Source organism: Triturus cristatus, chromosome 7 (assembly GCF_964204655.1).
Source record: "Triturus cristatus chromosome 7, aTriCri1.1, whole genome shotgun sequence".
In the NCBI taxonomy this organism is placed as follows: domain Eukaryota; kingdom Metazoa; phylum Chordata; class Amphibia; order Caudata; family Salamandridae; genus Triturus; species Triturus cristatus.
This window is the reverse complement of record NC_140590.1, coordinates 812371020-812393339: the sequence shown is the minus strand read 5'-3', so window position 1 is coordinate 812393339 and position 22320 is coordinate 812371020. Positions and strand designations below refer to the sequence as shown.

The 22320-nt window shown below is 48.3% G+C and overlaps 2 protein-coding genes across 2 annotated transcripts in view; one reads left to right on the top strand and one right to left on the bottom strand.

Annotated features, from left to right (window-relative positions):
- CCDC69 (coiled-coil domain containing 69) overlaps positions 1-22320 on the bottom strand; it is a 127979-nt gene that overhangs the window by 8886 nt on the left and 96773 nt on the right. The window contains exon 3 of the mRNA XM_085617681.1: positions 15697-15800. Within this exon, the coding sequence (XP_085473807.1) occupies positions 15697-15800 (104 nt within the window). The remainder of the gene's footprint in view (positions 1-15696; positions 15801-22320) is intronic.
- LOC146810625 (platelet-derived growth factor receptor-like protein) overlaps positions 1-22320 on the top strand; it is a 119221-nt gene that overhangs the window by 71925 nt on the left and 24976 nt on the right. The window lies entirely within an intron of this gene.

The window sequence follows — 22320 nt, the reverse complement described above, 5'->3', positions numbered from 1 at the left end:
ACTAGAGTCAAATTTCGGGGGGGCTAGGAAAAATTTCGGGGGGGCTAATTCTTCCAGCAATAAGGAGAGTGGAGATGCAGGGGCATTAAGAAGGGGTGAAAAACAACAAAGCATCATTAACAAGCAAATGGTCTTTTAAAGATTAGTGAAGTACTCAGGTGCGGCTGTGTGTGTGCCCGGGAAGCTGTCTCAGCCTGGGCTGCCACACACGATGGGGGCTGAAGCCCTTTGCGACCAATGGGCGTTTCGTGGCTGCTCAAGACCTCACTGGGCTAAAGAGAGAAGGAACAAGAGTACTTCAGAAAGAGGGGCAGAAAGGGGATCCACAGCCTTTGCTGTGCACCATGCCACAAATTTATTCCACCTGCAGGCATATACCGATTTAGTGGAGGGACGCCTGGCTGGCTGCCAGAATGACATCACAGACTTCAGGAGGCAAGTCAAATGGAATCAACTGTCGCCTCTCAATCTCCACGCATGGAGGTGGAGGCTGGACAGGTTCGGGTGGAGGACCGTCCCCTGCTGCTGCGACTGAAGATCCTCCCAAAGAGGCAGTTGGATCGGGGGATCCACACTCATACTGAGTAGCTAGGGATACGAAACTCTTCGAGCCCAGTCCGGAGCCACAAGAATGACTTGGGCCCCATTGCGCCTGATCTTCTTCAGCACTCTGGGCAGAAGTGGTATAGGCAGAAAGGCGTACAAGAGACCGCAACTCCACTTGCGACGAAAAGCGTCGATGAGCGAGTGCCGCCTTGGAAATTTCAACGGGCAGAACTGCAGACATTGCGCGTTCTGTTCGGTGGCGAATAGATCTAACCAAGGCTCTCCCCACTGTTGAAAGAGACCTTGCGCCACCTCCGAGTGAAGATGCCATTCATGATCCATCATGCACCTGCGGCTGAGTTTGTCCACCCTGACGTTCAAAGAACCCGCCAAGTGTTGAGCCACCAAGGAAATGCCTTGATGTTCCAGCCATGTCCAGAGACACAGAGCCTCCTGACATAGGGTCCACAACCCCACCCCACCTTGCTTGTTGCAGTACCACATGGCAGTGGTGTTGTCTCTGAACACCTGCTCTACTCTTCCCTTGACAGAGGGAAGGAATGCCTTCAGTGCAAGTAGGATCGCCCGGAGCTCCAGAAAGTTGATATGGAGCCTGGACTCCGCCGGAGACCAAAGGCCTCTGATCTCCGCCTCTCCCATGTGGCCACCCCATCCCAGGAGGGACGCATCTGTCACCTCTGTGTGCTCCGGTTGGGGAAGGGCTAGGGATCTGCCGCTGACCCAATGCTGGTTTGTGAGCCACCACTGGAATTGTCGTGCAGTGCCCTCCGAGATCTGGATGTACCCGGACAGGTTCCCCTGATGCTGCGCCCACTGGAACTTCAGGTCCCACTGCAGAGCCCGCATATGCCACATGGCATGATTGATCAGCAGGATGCAGGAGGCCATGAGGCCCAGCAGCCTCAAGGTCATCCTGACCGAAACCCAGAGCAAGGGCTGAAAGATCGGAATCATAGCTCGAATGTCCCGGACTCGCTGTTTGGGAGGATAGACCCGAAACTGCGCCGTGTCCAGAACCGGTCTGATGAAGAGGAGCTTCTGAGAGGGACTCAAGTGTGACTTCGTCGCGTTGATGGAGAACCCCAGCAAATGCAGGAGGTCGGCCGTAGTCTGGAGGTGAGATACGACTGCCTGGGGCGAGCCTGCCTTCAACAACCAGTCGTCAAGATAGGAGAAGACTTAAACCTCTCATCAGCGCAGACGAGCTGCGACCACCGCCATCACTTTCGTGAACACCTGAGGGGTGCTGGTAAGGCCAAAAGGGAGCACGGTGACCTGAAAATGCTCGTGGCCTACCGTGAACTGCAAGTAATGCCGGTGGGCCGACAGGACGGGGATATGAAAGTAAGCATCCTGCGAGTCTGATGCTACCATCCAGTCTTGCGGGTCTAGGGCAGACAAGACCTGAGCAAGGGTGAGCATCTTGAACTTCTCCTTCCGGAAGAAGCGATTGACGTTCCAAAGGTCTAAGATAGGACGCAGGCCCTTGTCCTTCTTTGGAACCAGGAAGTAGTGGGAATAACAACCATGACCCACTTCTGGTGTCTGAACACGCTCGATGGCCCCCTTGGCCAAGAGGACCGCAACTTCCTGCTGGAGAAGTGCCAAGTGATCTCCCGACATGCGGTGGTACTGAGGTGGCATGGCTGGAGGGGTAGTTTCGAAGGGATGGGAGTAGCCCCTTCGGACGGTCTGTAAAACCCACCTGTCCGAAGTGATGGTGCGCCAGTGGGGAAGGTGATGGCGAATCCTGCTGCCCACTGGTGTTTGATGGGCCTGAAACACCGGACTAGGAAGGTTTGGAGGCAGTGTTGGCAGAGGAGGTGGTGGACTGACCCGCCCGCTGGCCCCGTGACCCACCTCGGCGGGTCCCACGTCCGCAGCTGCACTGAGACTGTGCTGCACAGGCCTGTGGCTCTGAAATGAACGTGTTTGGGCGCCCCTTCCTTGGCCACGAAAGGAGCGAAAAGCAGAAGCCGATGGAGTGCGCGTGGCCGAAAGGCCCAAGGACTTAGCTGTAGCTCGCAAGTCCTAAAAGCGCTCCAACGCACTATCCGCCTTGTCGCCAAAAAGGCGAGTGCCATCAAAAAGCATGTCCATCAGAGTGTTCTGGACATCCCCTGAAAAGCCAGTCGTCCTCAGCCAGGCGTGACGGCGTAGCGCCACTGTTGTGGAAATCGCTCTGCACAGCGAGTCGGCGGTGTCAAGGCCACAACAAATTGTGAACTTGGCTGCATCTCTGTCCTCAGCAATAGCTTGAGAGAGCAGTGTCCGGGCATCCTCCGGACATTGTGGCAGGACTTGCGCCATCATATCCCACACAGAGTGGGAATAACGGCCCAAGAGGCATGCGATGTTCACAGACCACAGCCCTGAACTGGCAGAAGAAAAAATCTTCTTCCCGAACTGTTCCAGTTTCTTGGATTCCCTGTCCAGTGGTGCGGAAGGGAATGCGCTCGGGGACGCAAAGGCTTGGACAACCAAGCTCTCAGGGATAGGGTGCTGGGAGAGGAAAATGGGGTCGCCCGGGGCGGAGCGATGGCGTCTGGCCAGGTTTCTATCCACAGGAGCCCCTGTGTTGGGCCTGGACCAGGTGCCCAAAAGAACGTGAAAGTGCATCATTAAAGGGCAGCAGCGGTTCCGCAGAGAAAGCCGCCGGCCAAAGCACTTCTGCCAGGAGGTTATTCCTGACGGCCACTGTAGCGAGCTTGAGTTGGAGAGCCTCAGCCGCCCTACGCAACACCACTGAATAAGTACCACCCTCCTCCGTAGCCACGGTAGAAGGAGACAGTGTCCCAGGTTATGGAGAGAATTCCAGATCACCTGCGTCCTCCAATTCCTCTGCCCAGTCCGGGTCTAACTCGCATTGGGCTGCGAGAGGGTCTTGAGACCTCTCCCAGTCCTCCCCGTCCTCTGTAACCTGCTGGGCAGGTGGGAAAGAAGGAGGATGGAGCAAGGAATAGAAATTCCCCATCGGCGTCAGAATCGGCGTCGATCAACACCGGTCCGGCACTGTCTCCATGTCGGGGTGGAAGCCAGGGACGACGTCGGCCAGGGAGCCGGCCGATGCAGGCAGCGGTGCCGTAGACGTCGATGTTGGTGGAGGTCCCACAAGGTCATCCGACATCGCCTGGGATCCATGCATGGATCCACGGGGGTCTCGCGGCGCTGAGGCCGGAGCCGTCGACCACGTCGGGCCAGAGCTGTTGACGAAGGAAGGCAAGGACCCCCAGTCGGGCCCGCTGGGCCCAAAGGCGCACCGGCAGGACCCGACGGGCCAAATAGGCTGGCCATGGCAGACCGGAATTCCTGCAGCTGGGCTGGAGTCGCCGACGGACCCGGGTAGGCCGTCGGCAAATGCATAGGCTCCGCCGGAGCCACAGGGGTGGCACCATCGGCACCCGCAGCCATGTCGTGCGACAGTCTAGGCGAAAAGCGACGTCGCTTCTTGGACTTCTTGTGCTTCGTCTTACCTGACTCCGAGTGCAAAGACTTCGTTGAACGATGGTGGCAGCTCCGCGACCGGTCCCTCGACCACCCACGGGACTGGGATCTTAAACGGCATGGAGCCGGCACCCGGACCTCTAGCAACTTTAGTGACCACTCCCGCAAAGTCTTCGGAGCCATGGCCCGGCAGTTAGGGCATGACACCGGGTTGTGGTCACGCCCCAGGCAGTAGAGACACTCGCGGTGCAGGTCCGTCACCGACATCATGCGGGGACAAACCTCGCAAGACTTGAAACTGGGCATCCCTATACACCAGGAGACAAAGACTCCAAAGAACAGAGACAACAGTCCCCAAAAATTCAGTCAAAAATTGACTGGGGGTACCGCTCTCTCCGGATCTGCGCTTGCTGGCGCGGAAAAAGAAAGAACTGATGTCAGCGTGCGAGGGCTGCATCTAAGTAGCTGCCGCGATGTCATCCCGGCGATCACGACGCCTACGAGGGACGCGGAGCCGCACGACGCCACCTTCCGACGTGCAGGGGTACTGCTGACGAAAACTTTCCGGATCCAGTCTGACACCGGTGGGTAATTCTAAGGTAAGCAATCTGTCACTAACGTGTAACTTTCAGATATTCTGCGACAGGAACATCACCAGCGCCTGAGAGCCACCCTGAAGCGCCTGTGTGATCACTGAATCACCCTCCATCTGGAGAACTGTTCCTTTTTCCAAATGAACATTGAACTTTTCAGCTATGTTCTCATGCAAGAGGGGTTCAAGATGACCCAAGGAAATTGCCAGCGATCTGAAAGGCCCCAGCACCTTGCAATGAAACAGAGGTGTGCAGTTTTGTAGAGAAGGCCACCTATTGTGGCCGGTTCATCACCAAGCTGGCAACCATTGCGGAACCCCTTAAGAAGCTATCGAAGGCTGATGCCCAGTGGGTGTGGGGACCTAGTGAAGAGGAGGCACTCCAAATAGTGAAGATGGCACTCCTCAACAAGACTACAATGACCTATTTTGACTACAAGAAAAGAATGGAGTGGATTGTCGATGCAAGCTTGGTGGGTCTTGGAGGGTGCTCACACAAGACATTGAGTGTGGAAGGTGGGCATCTCTGGCATTCGCAAGCTAAGCATTATCATCAATGGAAGCAAGATATGCCCAGATTGAGAGGGAAGTCATAACCATCATGGACATTTTCACTTATATCTGTGGGGGTGACCATTCCGTTTAAGGAGGATGCCGGCCAAACGGAGGAATATGTAAGGCTGGTAAGCAGGGGAGCCTGTCCGAGGGCTTTGAGTCTCACTGAGATCAGCAAAGCAACTGCTGGTGGCACGGTGCTAATGAAGGTCTTGGTAACACTGCAACGAGGGTCATGGCACTCTTTTCTGCAGGATGCGAATTGGAGTGGCCTGGATAAAGAACGTCTCACGCCATTCTAGCAAGTCTCTCATGAACTCAGTGCCACTCTAGAAGGTCTCGTTCTGAGGGGGCACAAATTGGTCATCCCCAAGAGTCTGACACAGCAGGTGGCTGTACTTGCTCATGGAGGACACCAAGGGATGGCAAAAACCACAGCTCAACTACAAGGAAAGGTGTGGTTCCCTGGGTTGGAGGCCTTGGTGGATCACCTCGTAAGGCAGTGTGCAGCATCTAAAGTCACCTGCTGCCCGTATGCACCAGCACTGATAATACCAGAGGAATCTTGCACTACTACTTGGACCAGGGTCAGCCTCAATTTTGGCAGTTTCACAAATGGAAAGACTACCATGGTCCTCATGGATAGTCAATCGCAGTACCCCATTGTGGAGCTCAATGACTCGGCTGCTTTTGTGAAGGTTGCCTCAGTACTGAAGAAAGTATTAGCCCTAGTCGGCCTTCCAGAGGAGATCAAAATGGACACTTGCCTGCCTTTTCAGGGAGCTGAGTCCCAGGATCTGCTTCGTCACTTGGGCATATGGCGTCGTAGAATCACACCGCTGTGGCCACATGCGAATGGGGTGGTGAAGCGTTTATGCAGACATTAAGCAAGGCTTTGCAGATGGCTGTACATGAAGGGCTGAGCCTGGAGCTCAGCGTACATCATTTCTTGCTGGACTACAGAGGCACTCCCCACTGCCCCACCCAATGGCCCCCAGGTACTCTCATGCTAAGGGTCTACCGGCGCGTTCGAATTCCAGTACACCTCGAGAGAACACTACCTGAGTATGATCCTGATGGTACCTAGAACAGCCGGGTACGGAACATTGCAAGGGCAAGTATCAAAAGGAAAGCAGCCCACCGCTGGCTAGGATGAGGTGTTCAGGTGCTCCTGAAGGATCGCTGGCTGGGATGGAAATTCAGGGCACCAATTGAATCAGGTGTGTGGAAGGTGGCATCAGTGGAAGGCACAATAGTGACTGCATGCAAAGAAGAGACAGTAACCCGAAACATTGCCTGGTTCAAAAAGGTGGATACTCCTGGTGAGGAGAGAAATGAGAAGGAAGAGCTCCAGGAGACTGGAGACCTCACAGCAAAAGAAAGTCCCCATACCAACAACCGCTTGATGAACAATCTCATGATCAGATCAGGTGTGATGTGCACACAACCAAGTCCCAAGGGGAAATGAATCCGGTAGATGGGCCAGACAGATTCCGAAGTCAGCAATATGATCTACACCCCACCCATAGCCAAATCAGAGAGTCAAGGACTTTGTGTGTAGCATCTAGTTGGTGGATTCAGAGCAAGGTGCGAAAGGGAAGTAGTGAGCCACCCGGACGCTATTGAGCTTGACCAATTAACCTGGATGTACTACACTGCGCTCTCTGGCCGGGCACAGCCAGAGGATATAAATTAAGGGGCTCATGACTGCACAGGGTCTTCTGCCTGTATTGGCAGCAGTGAGTGTGAGTCCCTTCTTTAGTGGTTCTATTGCCTAAGCCCACATGGCTCTCCTGATCGCCCCTGCATAATGGGGTGTGCATCTCACCATCACTAGTGTGCAGACGTGTGTCATGGCATATGAAGGAGGACACCGGGAGATGCAGTATGTTTGAGGGAAACATCCAGTACCACGCGGGCATTGCATCACAATGCCTTTACATCGCAGGTATAACAACGCAAGTCGTTACAACGACTTGCGCTGGATGGCGCTCTAACCTAAGGAATAGTATGATTTACTATTCCAACACCTTCCCTACTGTACGTAGACTGATGTTGGAATAGTAAATCACACTATTCCTAAGTCCTGCGCCCTCCAGCGCAAGTTGTTGTAATGACTTGCATTGTAAAAACTGCAATGTAATGTTCTGCGATCATTTTGATCGTGTTGTAACATCACATATTCTATGTTTGAGTACGTTTGTATGGCAAGTGCTCGGCTCATGTGGGGCAGCCATTTATTTGACCAACGGGCCGGCGCTAGTCATAGACAGTATGGGCAGTTGCCCAGGGCCAAACACCAACATGGAGCCCTGCACCAGTGCGACACAGCCTGGCCACGGCACACCAGTCTTCTAGTGACCCATGCCCATCCAATTACGAGAGAGGTGTCATTGAAAGTGTGCTCTTGGGAGGCCCCCCTCTTCTGAGCCTCGCAGACATGGTGTAGAGCGGTGAGACCTGGGGTAGGGGAGACCGTTTTATGGGCCCAGTTGCAAGGAGACAGATTCTGTAGGTTTGTCCTGCCATGCGGTCCGTAGAGAGGCCCCATGGGCTGTGTTGAACTGCCCTATAGGGCTATCAGACAGTGCCTGATGGGCTGGTCTGACAGTCCCGTGTGTGGGGCAGTTATTTAGCAGTTTGTGGGCCTGTTTTATGGCCAGGTGGACCGGTTTATATACTGTTAATTTTCCTGATAGTACAACAAGCAGTGCCTGCAACAAACACTGATGAATGCAACTTCCCATGCCATACAAAATAACTATACAGTGTGTCTTTACAAGTTAAAAACTGGCCTGATTGGCAAATGTGGGCCACATTTTGAGAAATCTGGTTTGCAAACGGGGGCCTCTTTTATTTTTGTGCCTAGGCCTATTCTATGTCCCAGTTCAACCCTGACTACAGGGCGGCTATTGTCCCACAGTTTAGTGACCCAGTAGGTTACCCTCTCACAAGATAAGCAACCCTCACTCCCTCAGCCATTTGTGAGGAGAAAAAGAGTTGCTTGTAGGGGACTGTGAGGGAGGGACTGCAGTCCAGGAGGGGTCTGCATAAAGCAGCTTTAGGGTCATCTATTGAGTTGCAAACAGCCCTGAATGTGTCATGTTGTATGTAAATTAGAGGGGCCTCACACTTTCACTTTCAGTTTGCCCCCCCCCCCACACCCACAAAATCCTAAAATTGCCCCTGTTTACAACACGCTTAAATTGTTAAATGTACCAACATCTATCATCACCTGCCTGCCTGCCCCTGGAGCACTGCCGTCGCACGATGCCCCGAACTACGGAGGAGTTTCTTTCGTCTGGACAACCTTGTTGCTCTGCTCATCGCCTGCTTCCTCCTGGGACTGCTCTTTTCTTCATTGGGCATTTGTCCCTGTCCATCTGCATTCGACCGAACGGTTGCCTCTGCCTGGGGACTGCGGAGACGGAAGTCCCCGTTATTTGCAGGGGAATCCTCGCTCAGCCGGACCCATGTCTGATCCCTCGGGTTCTTGAGGTCGCCGTTGCAAGGGAATGAGGTAAGGAGCGGCGGGCCCGGGGGAGCAGGCATAGTCCAACAATTGGGCTCTTGGGCGGGTGAGAGTGGTCCTCGACTTCTGCTACAGGTGTCTTTTTATTTATTTATATTAATCATCTGTTTTGCACTGGGGGCTCTGATAACTTTCGATATATTTTATGTTGTAGTAGGTGGTTCCGTATTTGGGCAGTAGGTGGCACTAAACACTCACATTAGTGAGAAATTGCTTTGTTATTCTTTGCTGAAACTCAGATAAACTTCCAGGTTTTTTGTACGGCGCTGGGGGTGATTTAAGGACATAATTGTTAAACATCACTTCAAATTCTAGTTTCGTTGCTCTCTGTTGCAGCTCAGATAATCCTGCAGGCTTTGTTATGGCGCGGGGGGCTGAGTTATGCTTAATTGTGAGGTTTGCCTCAGATTTGGGTTTTAACTTTTTTTTTTTTTTGCTTTCGTCTCTGTGGAGGCCCTGTTTAAAACGGGCTTCATTTTAATTGGGATGTTAAGATACCTCTGAAGGCCGAATCTCATCGCCAGGGTTTTAAAAAAGCCCCGAAACAGGTGAAAAGGAAAGCAAACCTGCACGGCCCTCCCTGGCTCGGAAAGAGGCGGGTCCAGAACCAGGGCCTAGTACAGGAGTACTAACTGTTACCGTACTGGTGGGTGCGGAGCTCCCAAGCGGGACGGGGGTCCCCCCAAAAGCAGCATTCCCACCAGTTAAAAAGAGAGCAAGGAAGGGAATGATGAAGGGAGGGGCGGCAACAGGGGCAGACCAGACACACGCATGGATATCGCCCACGCCCAGTCAGTCTTCACCTGAGGTCATAGTGCTAGAAGAGAGGGTGACAGATAGGGGGCTGACCGGGGCAAGTTAAGATAAAAATTACCTTGTGAATAGTTTATCCGGGGTGCCACCATGGCTTTCACAACCGGGCAATCAAGGCCCAGCAATAACGGTTGGGGAGGGGGTGCATTGGCAGCCGAAAACAGCCTAGTGGGAGGAAATCCACAAGTTCAACCTGGGGGCGGGGCAGTCTCCCGGAATGTCCTCAGTGCTTCTACCCAGCAGCTAGGACCAGTGAGTACACAGCCAGGGACGTCTGGGCTGCTCCTTCCCACCACACCATTGGCCGGGGCATCCACGGCAATTGTGGGTCTGCAACAGGGACAAAGGTGAGGAGGCAAGTAACACCAGTAGTGGCCTTGATCAGGTCCTGTCTCCTAGGAATCAGTTAGGCTCGCACTTATCTGAAGACGTGAAGGCAAAAATAAGGAAAGGGGCATATGTTGAAGTGTTTGATCTCACAGTGGTTAAACCACCAGGTGAGGACACCAAGGAATCTAAAGGCTGCTCACATAAATGGAAGACTCCAGAGCTGAGGAGACAATAATGAACTGGATTAAGGGTTTTACTATTTATCAGTCGGTTCTTCTTGAGAAATACCCCGAGTTGGGCCCACAGACTTCCTACTAAATGAACAAAATAGTGGGTGCTTATCCTCATATGCACCCACAATTTGGGGGGTCCTGCTGGGAGGAATACGATAAAGCATTCAGGTTGAAGAAAGCTTCAAACCCGGGGATGTTTTGGTATCAAACGTATGTAAATGCATGGTTCCGCTGTATGATGTTGAAGAAGCCAGAGGGCAGTGGCCAGATGCCCTTTCGCCAGGCGACGGGAGGGGGAGAGCGGAAAGGGCATGTTGGCATATAATAAGAAAGCATGTTCCAGACCACAGGGGTCTTGCAAATGTACGCACAATGTTTCCTTTAGTGGGATGGCAGGGCACCCACAGTTTAAATGCTCTAAGAAGTTCAAGAAAAAAGTGGACAGAAATGAAGGAGTCCTGTCTCCAGTGTTTGATAATCCCTCCCCGGTCTCGCTACTGTTTATGACCCCTGGTTAAATTTGTACCCATGGCAGCATGATGCTCATCAGTTGTACTCTGGTTGTGCTTTGGTTTTACAGGGCCCACAATGTTGCAGGAATCAACAATCTTTGGTCCAGGGGTTGGAAGTGGCAAAAAGAAAGATCGACAAAGAGCTCAAATTAGGAGGGGTGGCTGGGCCATTTGATAAGCCACGTTTTCCAGATTTCATCTGTTCTCCCTTGGGGTTGGCTCCCAAAAAAAGATCCTGGGGAATTTAGGCTAATTCACAATCTTTCAGTCCCAGAGGAGCTTCTGTTAAAGACGCCATCAACCCTGCACTATCCTCTGTCAAATATGCGTCCCTAGATGGTGCTCTTGAACTGTTAAGACAGCTAGGTCCAGGAGCCCTGTTAGCAAAAACAGATATAGAGTCAGCATTTTGTTTGTTGCCAATCCACCGTGATGACTATCATTTGTTGGGTTTTCAGTTCCAAGGGAAGTTCTACTACAACAGGTGTATGCCCATGGGCTGCTCAGTCTCTTGCGCTTATTTTTAACAATTCAGCACATTCCTGGAATGGGTCTTTACTCAGGCATCTGGATCTGCTTTTGTCATTCAGTATTTGGATGACTTCCTATTCTTGGGGATGGGTGATTCCGACCATTGTACCAAGTCCCTAGCAACTTTCAAAGATTCAATGTCTGAGTTCGGGGTATACCCCTGGCCCTTGAAAAAACTGCTGGCCCGGCTTCAACCTTGGTTTTCCAAGGGATAGAATTAAATTCCATTCAAGGGGAATGTAGACTGCCAGCAGAAAAAGTGTATGCTTTCAGAGCTTCACTGGAGTCTTGTTTGGTGGTACAGAATGTCACCTTACACCAGTTACAAGTACTGGTGGGACAGCTCAATTTTGTTCTACGTATAATACCAATAGGCCACCCCTTCCCACACTCCATAGCTCAGGCTATGTACGGTTTTCAGGAAAAACATCATAAAATACGCCTGTCAGCAGACCTGAAATAGGATTTGGTTGTCATTCCTCAAAAGTTTTAATGGTTCCATGGTGTGACCAACTCCTTAGCGGTCAAGTCATAATTTTGGATTGTTCATGGATGCAGCAGGCAGCACTGGTTTCGGGACTATATTGGGCAATAAGTGGTGTGAACAGGCTTGGTTTGAGTCAGAGTTGGTAAACCACATCACCTTTTCAGAACTGTTTCCAATCTTGGTGGCCTTGCAGATCTGGACTGACCAATTTAGCAATCGATCAGTGACATTTTGGTCTGATAACATGGCCGTAGTAGAAATTATTAACTTCCAGCATGCAAAATGCAAGAAGGTGATCATGTTGCTGAAAGAGTTGGTCGCGATTTGTCTAAAGAATAACATTTTGTTTAAAGAAAAACATGTGCCGGTGTTTTGAATAATGCTGCTGATGCATTATCTCGTCTCAAGCTGCAGGATTTTCGGTGCTTCCATCCACAAGCAGAGGCGGAACCCAAACACTTTCAGGCACATCTTTGGAACATTGGAACACAACTATCCCTAATCTAATCGCAGCCAGCCTTGCACCTAAGACCCTGGGAGCCTATAAAAGGGCTTAATGTAGCTACATTGCATACAGCGCAAGCAATCCTTAAGCCCAGCTTTTTTGTTTAGATAACTGGCTGGGTTTCCTATAACACATGAGGGTACAGGGTAGTTTTGTGGCCTCACCTAGGCAGCACTTAGTGGAAGTCCTCTTTGCCAAATTAGGGGGAGGCTGGGATCATTCACATTCATGTTTGATTAAGCAGGCCTTTAAGGGATGGGAAAGGTTGAAGGGGTACACCCCGGATCAAAGGTGTCCCATAGATGTGGATAAACTGGAGAAAATCATAAGGGTCTTAGACAAGGTACACTGGACTGGGTATGAGGTAACCTTGTCTATCATATTCTACAGGGCTTTTAGGGTCTCTGAAATTGTGGCCAGATCTAAGTAGGACATCCATGGTGGAATTTTACTCAGTCATCTCTCCTGGCTAGGGGGGAATTTGGTAATCACCATACCACCCTCTAAAACAGACCAACTAGGAAAAGGGGATCAAGTGATCCTGAGGAGAAATGGTAGTTTTAGGTGGTGTCCTATCACGACAGTATATGCATTCTTGTAGATATGTTCTTGGGTAGCATCAGCTTCATTATTGGTCCATGATACAGGTGTACCTCTGACAAAGTACCAGTTTACTCATGTTACTCACCCAGGCTAGTTTGAATCCAGTGGCAAATTGAGCAAGGGACCCACGTCTGGGCATACCCTGCCAACTTAGGGCGAACAAAGCAAACACAAGGAGATGATGGATGGAGCGCTGAAACTTTTCAAACACTCACCCCCAGTCACAGATCTGAGTTGAATCCATCATCGTTCTTTAGCCCAGACCTGGGTCCCCTGCTTACTTTGCCACTGGATTCAAGCTAACCTGGATGATGAGGGCTGTTAGCCTGAAACTGGTCCCAGGATGCTTGTTTCCGGTCCAGGGAAGACCTGACTTGGCAGTTCGGACTTGACTGTTCCCATGAGGCACAGGGTCAAGACTGATTTGCATACATGCATACAGCTGTGTCTGAACTGGGGTGGCGAAGTGAGCTAAAGAACGAAGATGGATTCAACCCAGATCTGTGACTGGGGGTGAATGTCTGAAAAGTTTCAGCGCTCCGTCCATCATCTCCTTGTGTTTGCTTTGTTCTCCCTAAGTTGGCAGAGTATGCCCAGATGTAGGTCCCTTGCTCACTTTGCCACTGGATTCAAGCTAACCTAGCTAATGAGGGCTGTTAGCCCGAAACCGGTCCCAGGATGCTTGTTTCCAGTCCAGGGAAGACATGGCTTGGCAGTTCAGGCTGGACTGTTCCCATGAGGAACAGGGTCAAGACTGATTTGCATATAGCTGTGTCTGAACTGGGGTGGCGAAGTGAGCTAAAGAACTATGATGGATTCAAACCAGATCTGTGACTGGGGGTGAGTGTCTGAAAAGGTTCAGCGCTCCGTTCATCATCTCCTTGTGTTTGCTGGGTAAATGATTCCTCAGCCCAGCCATAGTATGGTTGCATATCATCCAGAGGAGAGTCTGGAGATTTGGGAGGTCTGTGAAAGGGTTGAACGAATCAGTCAGGTGTTTGAACAGCAGGTTAAAACAATTGCTCGCCACAGCATGGCTAAAGACAATTTACCATGGTTGCCTTTGGGGGGGGGATGGGGGAGGCATTTTTTCACAAGGATGAAGTATATTTGTCTGCTTACGGTAACAAACTTTTAGTGGAATACTTGGTGGCTTTTGCAATGCAGCATTTTGCACAGCATTAGGTGGTGACACCTGGGGGGAGTAATGGTTGTTTGGGGGAACCAACCATTCCGGTGGAATTTTAGGAGCCATGTTTTGACCACAAAACAGGTTGCCAACGTGGGGCATCACAGATCTAAGCGCAGGTGGATTCAACATAGAATGTGAAGCTGCACCAAGCATGCACTGCTGACCCTGGTATAGATAGTTTTGTTTTTTGTGACATACGGGGAGCATGCATGTGAAGGCATGATGGTGCCCACACCTGGAATACCATTGCTGGCTGTAGAATAATGTGGGATTATTTTTGAAACCTGCCCCTTTTTGGGGAAATCATGTTGGCATGTAACCTCAGATAATAAAATAACTTTCGGCAGTAGGGCGAAGAAGGAGCCTCCCACAGCAACCAAACAAACCGAAATCAAAGGAAAGGTGATGCAAAGCGCCTAGATGGTCACAAAGCCCATTCACTATCACAGCGCCGTGGAGCTTATGCCTAGCAGGGGTTGCTGGCAGCAACCAAAAAACTGATGAGGCCATAAAACACCTCCTCCTGTAGGCGGGAAAATGTGCTTAAAATCCAATTGAAGCTGCTAAAAACCGTAAATGATGGCACATTTCAGGGCATGGTCGAAGCATTGAACACATACTTGGCACAGCAGGTGAACCCAGATTAGGAAATATTTCAAATACACACAGCCCACACAGCTCCAGGAAACTGCCCGATGCATTTCATGCCTGCTTGCAGTGCCAGTGAGCATGTAAAAGCGGTCAACCTGGAGCAGGTGATAATACTACAAATACAGTCCACTTGCAGATGCTCCCACGGAGACTACAATTCCTCATATAAATAGAAATAAAGTCTGTTGCTAGGCTGACCCTGGGAAAATGAGCTGATTTACCACTGGCCAGGGCTTCGCACATTGAGGCATCATTCACAACATTATGCATCAAAGATGCGCCACCAAAACAGGCAAGTGCGATGACAACGCGAAAGAGCAGGCGCGGCCACCCCAAAGAGCTCCAAGTTCGCAAATGTCATGTCTCTGCAGCTACTACGTCACCCCATAAAAAAGACATTGTACAGAAGAACCTGGATATGTCGATGTCAAAAGATAACAATGATCCCTATGGCTGTATTTCATATTTTAAATTGAGTTCAGGGGAGCAATACAAATATTTGTATCAAGAGTACAATGAGGAATTAGTCAAATATCATCAATTTAGGGGCAGAAGAATATTTTTAATTGAATGTGCTACAACAGTGATTCAAGTGATGGTAAGTGCTGCAGTGAAAGGTACATCATGAAGCAAGGTATAGTGAACACATTTAAAAACAATGTTTGATTGTGCATTTTTTGTACGTGTCCAGTGAGTCAGACTGAATTACTCCATAGTCCATGATCCGATATGTAGGCCAGTCCAAACTCGAAGTTTAGCAGATATAATGACCCTAAAAAAACAAGGAAACTGGCGTCTTCACCAGAGGCAGAAAAGCTCTGTGGAAAGTCAGGTAGCAACTCTACAACTGCAGCCACAATACATGATACAAAAAGGCCCACAAATCATAGAACGAGTATGCTTCCACGGTAAGCACCGCGGACCCTTTATACAAAATTATTTGAGTACCATGACCAACCAACTGGTCTCCCTTCAATACCAATTACTTATATAGTAAGTTGTCAGAATCAGACTTAGTGATGTTTGTGTGTTTCTTGAAAAATTTCTGTGTCACAGCCCTGATGCGGATTAATGAAGGTATTTCTCTGATTTGAGATGAGGGGACCTGGATCCTACCCGTGACGGACAATTCTTGGCCTGTATTCTTACCTCTTCCTGTTCCTTTTGTATTCGTCGTTCACATTCCTGCTGGTGCCTTTCTTGGGACCCCGAATTATTGTTCTCAGGCCCCACATGGACGGAAGATGACCCATCTGTAAAGAGAGAGACACATCAGCAGCCGTACTGCAGAGTCAGCTTCCTTCGTCTCTATCCATCAACACTTCTTTATCATACTTTATGCCAGGGTGGTTCATGACCTTTGTCACACATAGAGATGCAAAACAAAGATGGTGTTCGTTCTGTTGCTATCGACCATCACCAGAGCACAGTTTTCTGCGCTGGGATGAACGAACAGTGCTCCAGGATGATCTTTCAGTTACAGGATGAGCCTCTGGTTGATAAAACCTCAAAGTCACTACGCCACTTGCGGCACTCTTTCTTTTTCTGGCAAGGCCCAGTAAGCAGTGACGGCTAACACGGATCAGGGGTGGAAATAAAATACACTTACCTCTTCACCGTGTCTCTCCTCCATCGTCTCTCTGCGTCTCTTTCCGACGAGTGCGGCAGAAACGGAAGCAGGAAGCACACAGGCTCCACTAAGCCACTCATGACGCAGCTGTCAGTAATGTTGTGATTAATCTGAGCACCGTGGTTCGGAACTCAGATAGGGACTGGGAGCCTGTGGATGTTCTCACCCCAGGCTGTGAAATACAGCCTGGTGGAGAACATGGTAAGTGCGCATGACTGTCTGGCCGGCCCAAGACAACGGGCCACACAAACATGCCCACTTACAGAGTGCCTATCACTCCTCCCCCTCTCTGTGAGCAGAGCAGCCCAGCACCGCCCCACAAAACTGTCTCAGCAGGGAAAAATAAAATGATAATAGGATTGTGTTGTTATCAGTTTATTTTTCCTTTTTTATGCTGCTGAAAAACAGTGGGGCGATGCTCCTCTACCTCAGCGGAGCAGCAGCCGCAGCTAGTAAAAAGTGATGTTAACGGCAGAGACTTTAGGACACTGAATTACCTGTCTTTAGTGGTCCTCAGATGTGCTGTATACCATAACCGGGCAGCAGAGCGTTCACCAAGAGAGTTTGTTTCTGAGTACAGGCAGGTGAGGATGGGAGAATCCAACCCCTCTCGCTTTCAAACCTGGAAGCAACATGCTGAACGACTGGATGCTGTTTACAAGTGATGGAGAAGGGGTGAATTTATATCTGTCTTTTTCTGTGCTAATCCCTCAGTGCAGGTCTTCCTCTCCTCTGTGATAAAGCCTGGTAGAAATCCTCACTCTGCAGCATAGTTTATAAACATCCCCAGGAGTGAGCATGAAGTCACAGTGTGAAAAAAATCTCATTTATTTTCCCTATGTGTCCTGTCATCGCTTTCTTTGGCAGCCACCAGTTTCAACTGCGTCCCCTTGCTTGGGTCAGGCCAGTCACAGCATCCAGCTGAGGCAGACAGACTGCCATGAACAGGACTGCCCAGGCTGGAGGGATCATTAACTGTGCAAGGTTGCAGTGTAGGTTGGGTAAGAGCAAACGAGGATCCCTGGGACTGCGGGAGGGTTCCCCGTTAGCCCTGGCAGCTCCCATTCTCATTTCACATGGGCACAAAAGACACACCTCACAGTAGGTTGGTGGTTTACTTTACACTAAAACTCAAAAGTACAGACTGGCTATTCTGTTTCAGTGTGAGCATGATACCGGCGCGTGGTCTTGTGCCAGGCACAGGCACGGGTGGGTTTCATGGGAGTAGATCCAAGTGGTTTCTTTTCAGAGGCCAGAGGAAGCACTTTCCATAGTTTGGATCAGCGCACTGAAAACAGCATGTGCCCAAAGGCTAACTGTTGGAACCTGTGGCTTTTGTAAGTGACTGAATTGAGATTTTAGGTGGGCAAAGCAAACAGGATCTCAGCTTGAAAACATCATGGAGGACAGTTATGGAGGCGTTCATGTGCTCCATCAAAGTACACTTTCTGGATCTATGGGTCTCCCCTCTTCCCTAAGGGAGTGAGTTTCAGCATGCCGCTCTTGGCGAGGGTTCAACAGGGCACGAAAGATCACAGACTGTCAGAAGGAGGTAGTAGATGGGCAGAGCATCCCGGAGAAATGTGGATTCACCAAACACTGAAACAACAGAATTCAATGTGAAATCTGTTTTCTTGCTTAGAAACGCCTCCGTCTCCCTTTAACCCAAGGGCATTACAGTCAGTGATCATAGCACGGTCTCCTGACTCCAGTGCAAACATATGGCCTTGTCTCACAGCGATAATTCACTGCAGCAGACAAAGAACAGCGGAGAAGAATTACCCCAAGATGGATTTACCTGGGGTGGGTCTTCACAGACTAGGCTCAAAGCATGGAGGTGTTGCTGTCGGTCTTGGCAGCAGAGCCTCCATTTTGAGTAACACATAGTGAATTGCTTGGTACAGCATCCACCAAAAGTTGACTAGTTCTGTAGACCACCCAGCATAGCCCCCCTGGGATCAATGGATTACTTACATGTCCACTGCACATGATAAAGGATTTTTTCAGGTCAAACGGTATACTGGCCAGCTAGTGTGCATAAGAACACATAAGAACACAAGCCCAACGCTCACCTGGCTCTTCAGGTCACCCCAGCACACAACGGAGCCGCCCCCCTTCCCGCTAGTGCTTTGAGACCCTCACGGGTGAGTAATTGCTCTTTAAAAACCCTAATTGATTGATTGATCTGGACTTGTGTTTGCTGTGTGAAGCATGCTTTGAAAATGTATGTTTGATTATACACTAGGGTCCTCTTTGGCTACTTTCCTAGCAAGTAAATAAAACCATTCGAGGCACCAAGCAGTACTAAAGCATTAATGTATGTGTTCATTTAACTGTGTTTGGTAGCATCAGCACTGCAACCAGAACACACGGGGGCAACCGAAATGAAACAAAAAAATCTGCAAAAAAACGAACAAAACATCTAGCGAAATCCATCATCCAGTGATTTTTATTCTGGGTAGCATTTTAAAGAAACTGATTTTTTCAACCCCCTTGGCCTGGTGTGGTGAGAATTAGTCCACTGCATTAAATTAAAACAGTACTGTGAAATAATACAGACAGAAATGTAACGAAGAGCAGAACAGTGTGAGAGCAAAACGATAACCCAAAATTGAGACACCTCAAAGTTTACCTCAATCAGATTTCCCACATTTTACTGGATGAGAGACCGTGCTAAAACTTCTATTCCATGAGTCAATGTGTTTCCACATTACAGCACCTCCAAAGACACCAAAATTAAGCGTAATACAGTACATTATTAATTTAGGATTAAATGAGTCCAATTAATAACTGAGTTCTAGATCAAAGAAAAGTTAAAGGGTTTTTATCACACAATTCAAAAACTAGCGATACCGAATTAATACAATGAAAGGTCTCAAAAGCAGTTATACAGAGTTTCTAAAAATCTCAAAATATTCCACGTCTCAATGGGCAGCAAAATCAAAAAAGAATTAGAAAACATCCCTAGTAGAACAGGTAAATCTTTTCCAAATCTCTGGCTCACCCTCAATTATCGAGAGGTTTTTTTACACAATACTTGCATAGAAAATGACAACTTTTGTAGAATCTATATCGTGAGAGCAAATGTTTAATTTCTTCTGTAAATCAGAGTACAATAAGAACACCACATTACCTTAACACCAAAGCATTATCCTACTACAGGAATAGGTATTCACCACCATCTATGGTAATGTCCTCCGGACATGTTTGCACAAACAAGATACATTTACAGCGTCACACTAATTGAACAAATAGGTCCCAGTGAAGAAACTGAAGCTATGGTAAATATGCAACATGTTCCCAATTACTTCAGAGCTACAGAAAGTTAACCATGAAGAGAATTACAATAACTATGGAAATATCCTAACATATTTCAGCATGCCTGTGTGCTGTTGGGATCGGATGGGTGCAGGGCAGGCACAGAGTGATTGACAGATGACTCACATCTTCGTCAAAAGGGTGTCTTTCACAGAAATGTGGCCTAATCTATATATATTAGAAAATACACCTCTACATATCATTAAAAAACGAGTGTTAAAGGTAATCACATTAAATCTGTCAGAAATGTGGCCTAATCTATATATATTAGAAAATACACCTCTACATATCATTAAAAAACGAGTGTTAAAGGTAATCACATTAAATCTGTCAGTTTATGTGGGATTTAGTGACAAATTGTATTTAGCTCATTTGTTAATAATGCACAAAATTATAGATTCATTACATTTTCTTACAACAGTCGCACATAAAGAGAATGTAAACGTTTTTTCTGACTATCGGAAAAACACCTCTATTTTGGGCAATCATCTAAAGATCTCTGATATGGTTACATTGGCTGTGGTTTTGGCAGGTAACACTTCTTGAGCACAGACTTCTTGAAAGGTGGGATTTTTTTTTAATGTCATGACTGTATATGACTACAAAGCAACAGTCCTTTGAGAAGGGGATGAAAAGTCCCTATCAAAACCTGGTACCAACAACTTGTACTCCATGATAATACAGAGGAGCGCACTGATGATGATGAAGAAAATTTAGAAAGCGCGGTGAAAACCTGAAAAGGGTGCTCAGGCGCCAAAGTAGAGGCCAAAACTCCGCAAAATAACTTGGTTTTCAGGTCTTTTCGGAAATTAAGGTAATCGGGTTCCATACAATAATCTGAGGGTAAAGCATTCCAGGAAAGTGGAAACCCAGTCTCCCACGCTGGTGAAGGTGATACAAGGAACAGTGGCCAGAGACCCTTCAGCAGAATGCAGCCTTCCTCTTGGGACATACCATTTGATTTTGGAAGAGATTAAGGAAGGACCAGGGTTAAGAAAGGCCCAGCGGCAAATGCACATAGGTTTAAAAATGAGACGTTTGTCCACAGGAAGCCAGTGTTTGGTCCTGGATAAGCAGATAAAGGGCAGCACTGAGGAAGGTTTAGCAAAAATCTGATTGCAAGATGCTGAATTAGCTGAATGTGCAATATCAGAAATACATGGAGACCAAGACAGAGAGTTTGCAGTGATCAATCCGAGAAAGAATGATCCCCTAAACCACAGATCTGTAGATATCAAGTGGAAGCACCAGAACAATTTTCCGCAGCACTCGTAAACAGTAGAAACAGGAAGAGGAGAGCGAATTAATTTGCTTCACAAAAGTGTAAGAGAAATAAAAACGAGACCTACATTTTTACACAATATGAGGGAGTACATGCTAATCCCAATTTTGGAGGCAACCAGCGTGTGGAGCAGATCAAGGGAGTGCTGCCATACAGCAGCATTTCTGTCTTGTCCATTCAGATTAGGGCTTTGGTCTTTATCCACGGTAAACAACGGAAAGACAAGTGCGAACATGATTAGGGATTGTGTAAATCTGGTCAGCAAAAAAAATAATGATGTGCATAGGACATCGATGAAAAGCCAAATCTGCAAACAAGATCAAGCGGTAAACTAAATAACAAAAAATAGGGGACTTAGTGAAGAACGAATGTTGTGAGGAACTGAGAGAAGAAAGAAAAACACTCCAAGTGTGGTGCTGTATAAGAAAAAAGAAAGCCCAGCATGCATAGAGTAGCAGATACCAAGTGAGTACAAGCAATGGAGAAGACTAAACAAAGAAAAAGAGTAAACTGCAGCACTCAGAACTAACACAATTAGCGCAGCACTACCTCCTTCAATTAGTAGCCTCTGAATATCATTGGATATCATTGGATTCTGCAGTAAGAACCATCTTGGTTTAGGATGGAACTTCATTAGATGTTGATCAATAATGCTGTGCTCTTCTATAATTATAGATAACTGATTATTCCATTCAGTTTCCAGAATAGTAGAAGAAAAGGGAAAGAGAGGTATATGCCGAACGTTGCTCAAGACCTTACGATCAACAGTTTCCCTCAAAAGTGGAATAACGAATGCTTGTTTGATAAACTGGGCACCGAGGCTTCAACTAAAGAGTTATCACAGAGTTTGGAGTACAGGTCTTATAATGTCAAATACAGTAACAAAGATGTAAGCAGGGCAGGGAGAGAATATTCCTCATTTTAAGTAATGGCGTCAATCACATATACTAGATACAATTTTATTGAGTTTAACATCTCTTTTGAAGGTGTTTTGTGGGCACACTGGGCGGTGGAGCCTCATAATAGTTAATCTGCAAAATCTAGGAAGCAAGAGATAGGTTATTGGGACAACCCCAAATCCCCAACACTCATTACTTGGGTTAAACCTTGTACATCAAAGTTTCTTATGATCCTTTAATCAGGTCAACAGACTGATTGGGGTTGGTGACACACACACAACCAAGAATGATATGTCTGGAACGGTCTCCATTTTCTTCTACAATTAATTCGATTATAAATCCACATACTTTCCTGGGCATGAAGATAACCTATTAAAAGCCATAATAATGCAAGCTTGTAAATACTTCTCAGGCTATATAAAGTGTAAACCAAAGCATTCCTCGACTAGCAGTGAGACTCTATAGCCATACACAAGTCCAGGGCAGAGGTCTTATTAAGCGCTCAAGTCTTACCTACGACATTCTCAAATTTGCCCATCGCCCGCGACGGAGGCTCCACGATACAGAATAGGGAAACAAACTCAGCTCCTTGCCCTGCTTCTTAACACCTATTAGGCAGGACTAATTATAATGGGTAATTACAT